This window comes from Heterodontus francisci, chromosome 23 (assembly GCF_036365525.1).
Source record: "Heterodontus francisci isolate sHetFra1 chromosome 23, sHetFra1.hap1, whole genome shotgun sequence".
Taxonomy (NCBI): Eukaryota; Metazoa; Chordata; class Chondrichthyes; order Heterodontiformes; family Heterodontidae; genus Heterodontus; species Heterodontus francisci.
Window position 1 is genome coordinate 61,772,559 of NC_090393.1, and position 6,685 is coordinate 61,779,243.

Below are 6,685 nucleotides of genomic sequence, written 5' to 3' on the forward strand. Positions count from 1 at the left end.
CTCAGTTGTCAAGAGGTAGCTTAAGGGCACCTAAAGGTGGGCAATAAATGTTGGCCTTGCCAACAACACTCACATCCCCTGAATGAATTAAGAAATGCTTCCTCACTCTTTTGTGTGCTTGCAGCTCACCACCACCTTCTCAAGGGCAATTAGGGATGGGCAATAAATGCTGGCCTGGCTCTGAAACCCTTTGCCCTCTATTGTTGCTCTGCTGCCCCTGTCAGCTGGCCCAGTTACATCCCTGATCCAATATGTGACATTGCAGCAGTATTGCAGGCTGAAGTGTGACGGGTTGCAGCAGGTTGGAGGCTGTCCCACGCCCACAGAGTTGTTGCAGTGTCAGGAAGGTCCTGTATCTGTGGCTCAGAACATGCCCTATCTTGTTTTGACAGTCACTGAGGGCTCAGGTTTCGAAATCAATCACGTTACACAACCATGACCTCACTCCCTCACTCAGTTTAAATTTCTTCATCGCTCGGTGCACCCGGTTGAGAATTACTGGCAGTAGAGGTGACACTGGGAGCCCAGGGACAGGCAGAAAGATGTGAGTGCACCTGGGTTGAAGTGAAGGCTCTGCTGGTGACCCTGTGTTGGGGAGACGCGCTCTCCGGGCCGATGGGATTTGATTTGGCTTGTTTCTACACTAAAGTTTTATACGCGTGCTCGAATACAGAGGAGAAGCTCGGATACAGGTCGCACAATGAGAGTCATGCCTTAGGATTCGAGTGGTGCTGGGTGATAGTGGGGGCAGGACACTGGGGGGAGGCGGGGGATTGTAGTGGGTTCAGGTAACAGTCGATCTCAGTAACGGAGGAGCAAGGCACTGTCACTTTGCCAGTCAAGCGGCCCGGGCTTGGGGAAGGTGGATGGAAGATTAAACAGAAACTCAGCACAAGTAGAAGTGATTTGCCTGAGGTTTAAATTAAAATGAGGGAAACTGGGAACTCCGGGTCTCCCTTTCCCCCCGGTCTGTACTGAGATCGCTGAGCTCAGCCGGGTCGTGGTTGTGGCCAGGTCAAGCCTGGGTTCAAGGGGAGAATCAACCCCTCAGTCCTATTTGTAGGCACTATCAGGGAATGTTAGAAAGTGCAGGGAATGGGTATAAGAGCGAAGCGGCGTTTATCTGTGATGTTTAACAGTCAGTCCCTCCCTGCTCAGTCTGAGAACATCGCCCTTTCTGGGATGGGAGAGAGGGAGCGCTGCACCCGGACTGAGTCATGTCTTCAGAGCTGCAATAAAAACCGGCTGGTTTTGGAAATAAACTCATTTCATTAGAGCGGGGAGAAGGTGTTGATGTCGTTTAAAAACCCAGCAGAAAGTGACAAGGTGAGACTCTCCCCGCTGAAACTGACCAGCAGGAGCCGGAAGGCGGGGGAGAGGGTGTGGGGGTTAATCGGCGTCTATAAGGTACCATTAATCCATCCCCTGTGGAAATAGAACTGAAGTGCAGTTTAAACAGGACAGGAAGAGTCATGTCTGCTCTCTCTTATCCTGATTTCCTTTTCTCTCTGTGTCCTTTCTGGCTTTCAGTTCTGTTCCCACCCGCCCTCTATGTCACCATGTTCCTCCACAGGAGTTTTTGGGAGATGAGGGGAGAACTGAGAGGAAAGGAAAGGGGGAAATGGTTCCTGTCTGATCATGAATTGTTTTTTGTTGCAGCTTGATTTAACGAGATCGCTGGGTGTGAGATGGCATCTCCTGTGGTGAGCATTTATGAGAGGCTGCTGTCCACACGGTCTGAAGGTTGGAAATAAGGGTCCTGGGCACCTAACCACTAGACCAATGGTTCTCAAACTTTTCTATCTACTGGTCATGCCCCAACCCGCTTTCACTGCAAAAAATCTCATCAGAATTATTGGGAAGTGTATACACTTATGGAAACTGTAAATATTTTGCTGCTAAAAGTAATAAATATATGCACATTAATTTTTTAATTAAATATCATAAGTAAATTATTCATTCATGCCAGAAATAGAAGTATAGACATTTTCATGTTATAAACATTAATACTACAAGGAAACATGTTTATTTGAAACATTCTAATATGTGTAATAAAATTATCACAATAATCCTCTTCTGAGAAACTATTACTTATCTTTATTAACCAAACAAAATCAACAGTAACATAAATCTTGCTGACAAAAACTACTCTGTTGTTGCTTATGATGACTGGGGCCATGAGCACGGGTGTCGGTCTGGTTGTGTGATGTCGGGTGAGTGGTGGGGTCAAGGGTTCTGGCCTGTTCTCTCATATGGCCTCAGCCATGGCGTTGCATATTAATGACTTGCATTTTGGACAAGCCTGTGGACCACCTGGAGGACCCTCATGAACCCCACTGAGAACCACTGACCTAGATCATTCTCCAAACCTTCTGTATACGTAGAAATAAATGATGCATAGATCTCAATACCACAAGACTTCACTGCCCTTCACCTGAGACCCAGGCTTGAATATGGGGATAAAAGTCTCCATTGTAAGGGGCTAATATAAGTTTGGAGTGGGGCTGAGCCTGGTTGCGGATGGAATTAAATTGGCTCTAAATGGAATGGGCCAGAAATACTGTGAGGTTTCTGTTGGCATCTCGCACAATTCCAGTGGGAGACAGGACCAGCACCCATGGAAAAGCAGCCCTTACTCTGTCTCCCCTCGGAGTTTCAGCTAGAGGTTGGGGGAACCCCCATGAAATCTCACAGCTGATGTCTCTTTTCAAAAGGCCACAGGATGTGGTTGTTGGAAGATATCGCTTCAGTGTAGTCAAGGGCACTTTTCTTGATGTTAGGATTAAGGGATATTATTAGGACAGAGGAAGATACAAATGTTCTGCCTCCACTTTCCTGAACCACAGGATCCTTCTCTCCTTTGCCACAATTCCAGGTTCCCCCTCCTCCTCTGTTATTTTGTTTACTATTTAATATTTAACTACCCACCTTTTGTTTTCTTACTTGTCCCATTACCAACCCCTTTTACCTTGCACCATCATCCCTTTTGCCATTTCATCATTCCTGCTCCCCACCCTATATTTGACTTTTCCTTTTGTTCTCCCCAGGCCACCATTTTTTCCTATACGTGTTTAAATCTGTTCACCTCTAACAACTTCCACTTCTGACAAAAGATCATCCATCTGAAATATTAACTCTTTCCCTTCACTGATGCTGCCTGACGTGCTGTCTGTTCCTGGCATTTTCTGGTTTTATTTCAGCTTTCCAACATCTACAATATTTTGCTTTTTGTTTTAGCTAGCATCACAGTCTGTCCAAGGTATTCAAAATCCTTCACACAGGAAATAAGGATTCTTTATTCTGTGGGGTTTAACCTTTATCCCTGATTTTCATTGGTTCCCAAGTGGAGGAAACATTGATATTTGTAACTGAGTATATTTGATTGCTCTAGCACTGTGATTGCGACACAAACAGCATAGATCCTGCGACGATTTGATGGTTTATCACCACCAGATCTTAACAGCACACTTCACCTGACTCCCACAAAATTATAGAATGATTTTATGCAAATAACAATGCTGAAATTTGTCCAGCTGGTAAATCCTGTCTGTTTGCTTTAGAAAACACAGGTTCCAGAGGATCAAGTGACAGAGACAGCACCAAGTGATGCCAGCAATGCTGTACCTAGTACTGAGACATCCTGCAATGAACCCAGTGTCCCTGCAGGGAGCACAGAGGAGACCCTGGTGTTCTTTGACCTGGAAACCACAGGCCTAGGTAATGACCATCTGATCTGAGTGAGACTCCTTCAGCTTTGTACTAAGGAGCTGCATCACACTGTGGCACCTTTTTGCTTTCTGCGTACACCAGTTTGCATTTGTGCAGAGACTTCAACATAACAAAAGAAAGAAGCTTCACAGGAGAACAAATAATGATAACTTGGGGGTGATGAACATTCCCAGCCCGGTGGATCCGTGTCTCACTCCCAGCCCGGTCTATTTCTGTCTCACTCCCAGCCCGGTCTATTTCTGTCTCACTCCCAGCCCGGTCTATTCCTGTCTCACTCCCAGCCCGGTCTATTTCTGTCTCACTCCCAGCCCGGTCTATTTCTGTCTCACTCCCAGCCCGGTCTATTCCTGTCTCACTCCCAGTCCGGTCTATTCCTGTCTCACTCCCAGTCCGGTCTATTCCTGTCTCACTCCCAGCCCGGTCTATTCCCGTCTCACTCCCAGCCCGGTCTATTTCTGTCTCACTCCCAGCCCGGTCTATTTCTGTCTCACTCCCAGCCCAGTGTATTCGTGTCTCACTCCAGCCCGGTGTAGCCGTGTCTCACTCCCAGCCCAGCCAATCCGAGTCTTGCTCCCAGCCCGGTGTATCCGCGTCTCACTCCCAGCCTGATGTATCCGCATCTCACTCCCAGCACGGTGTATCCGCGTCTCACTCCCAGCCCAGTGTATTCGCGTCTCACTCCCAGCCTGATGTATCCGCGTCTCACTCCCAGCCCAGTGTATTCGTGTCTCACTCCCAGCCTGATGTATCCGCGTCTCACTCCTGGCCCAGTGTATCTGTGTCTCACTCCCAGCCTGATGTATCCGAGTCTCACTCCTGGCCCAGTGTATCTGTGTCTCACTCCCAGCCTGATGTATCCGAGTCTCACTCACAGCCCAGTTCTGTTGAATGTAGCAGAATCAGTTGGTCTGTAACATTCAGTTTGGAAAGGAAGGTTGTACTTTAACATTATATCTGTCTTCCAGAAAAAGATTGTGACATTGTGCAGCTGTCGGCAGTGAGTGGTGAGAAGATCTTCAATAAGTACATCCTGCCCAGCAGACCCATGTCGGCAGGTGCTGTGACCATTACTGGAATACAGATCATGGGTGGAATCTTGTACCTGAGAGGACAACCTCAACCCACCTGCAGTCTCCAGGAAGCCATGACAGCTTTCCTCCAGTTCCTGCAGTCTCTGGACAGGCCTCTGTTAGCAGGCCACAACATCTGGAAATTTGACGGGCCAATTATTCTAAGAGCCTGGCAAGAGATTTCCATAAAAAATGAATTTGCCAGATGTGTGACTGGATTCCTGGATACACTACTGCTGGCCCAGGACATTATTCCTAAGTCAGAGGTCAAGAGCTATAAGCAAACTGAATTAGTGCAAACTTTTCTTAAGAAAGGTTATGAAGCTCACAACGCTATAGAAGATGTGAAGAGTTTGCAGGAGCTATACTCTGTTCTAAAATTTACTTCAGAGCAGAAGCAGAACAGTCAGTTTTCTTTCTCTCAGCTTGAAAGTCATGTGTCTCTGCAGCCTCTCCTTGATGATAAAATACTATTCTTTCAGTTTGCTGATAAACTTGCAAAGCAGGAAATTAGTCTTGAAAAGTTGAAATTAACATATCAGCAAGATGGTGAGTCAGGTCTGAAAACCCTTCTCCAGTCTCTGGGACACTCGGGGCCTAATTACATCAGACTCTCAAACTTTTTCAGTCGGTGAAAGGGCTGCTCGTGTATTTGTGCTCTGTTAACCCGCCATGGAGTTGACACAATAACAATGACGCACCTTCCTCTCGATAAGCAACTAACACACACACTCTTCCTAATACCTAAGACACAAATGATTTCCTCACCCCGTCTTACTTGCTAATTGCTTCAGATCTCTGTGCTGTTTGAATCATATTGCTGTTTTTATATATATATGTAGGTGTTTGTGCAATGTTACATGATCTAAATCCTCAATAAATAATATTTTAAAAAACATGACTTTTGGTTACTTGATCTACCTCCAGTATGGGCACAGGGTGAATGTGTGAGAGTAACAGGAGAGCAGCTACCTGAGTAAGTGCACCAGGGAAGTTCTGAGGTGTGAATGCGTCAGTACATAGACAGCCTTCTTTGGAGATGGGACATTACTGGGTCATATTCGAGCCAGCCACCAGTGGGTGGGGGGGGGGGGGGCGGTGGCGGTCAGGCAGGGTGCTGTTGGGTGGTTCCAGCCAGCCACTGAAAGTACAGGGGTCATATAGTATGCTCTCTCATGTATGCTGGAGGTGATACTCATGCTAGAGCACAGCTCCACAGACACAAGCCCACCTCAGGTATCTCGGCCAGCAGCTGTACTTCAGATGTAAGTTTAGGCTCACTAGGCTGAATTTTATGAGCTGCCGAGGGATGGGAATGGAGGCAGGGGGGCCCATAAAATTATGTGGGAAGGTGGGCATGGAGTGTCCATTGTCTTCCTGATGCCTTCTGGTTTAGTCCGGGGTGGGGAAGGCTGAGGACAGTCTTCCTGCCCCAGGCCAATTGAGGCCACTTAAGGCCTCTTCTCGCCTCCACCTCAATTTTAGCAGGGGGAGGTCTCCTCCTTTGGGGGCAATTGAGGGCCTCTAAAGGGACCCCCGGTGGCGATAACCATCCCCACCCAGAAAAACCTCATCCCACACCCACCAATACCAACCCCCATCCTGTTGCCGTGGCCTGACGGAATGGCCCCGGCGACCCTGACACCCTGTAATGGGGTCTTCATCACTCCTCCTCGGCAGGACCTCCTGCAGTACCACCAATGGCCACCACTCCTGGTGGTGCTGCTGGTAGTGCAGAGCTGCCGGCCCTGCAATTGGCCAGAAGCTGTGGAGGTGGGAGCACATCCCTTAAAGGGACGGTGTTCCCAATGGTGGGCAGTTAATTGGTTGCCTGCGTTAAGGGGGTTCAATGAAGGGCTGAAGTGGGGTTCCCCTCACCTTCCAGC

At 47.9% G+C, this 6,685-nt stretch overlaps 1 protein-coding gene across 3 annotated transcripts; it reads left to right on the forward strand.

Moving 5' to 3' along the window:
• Positions 1–448: 448 nt before the first annotated feature.
• On the forward strand, positions 449–5,670 carry LOC137383028 (protein PML-like). Of its 3 annotated transcripts, none has more exons than XM_068055620.1 (4): positions 449–544; positions 1,660–1,703; positions 3,561–3,717; positions 4,695–5,670. In XM_068055620.1, exons 2-4 carry the CDS (start codon positions 1,689–1,691, stop codon positions 5,432–5,434), a joined length of 912 nt encoding a protein of 303 aa, XP_067911721.1. In that variant the 5' UTR covers positions 449–544; positions 1,660–1,688; the 3' UTR covers positions 5,435–5,670. The 3 variants fall into 3 exon arrangements, with proteins under 3 accessions (XP_067911721.1, XP_067911720.1, XP_067911722.1); XM_068055621.1 differs by lacking the exon at positions 449–544 and adding an exon at positions 801–1,326; XM_068055619.1 differs by lacking the exons at positions 449–544; positions 1,660–1,703 and adding an exon at positions 800–1,326.
• The last annotated feature ends 1,015 nt before the right edge of the window (positions 5,671–6,685 follow it).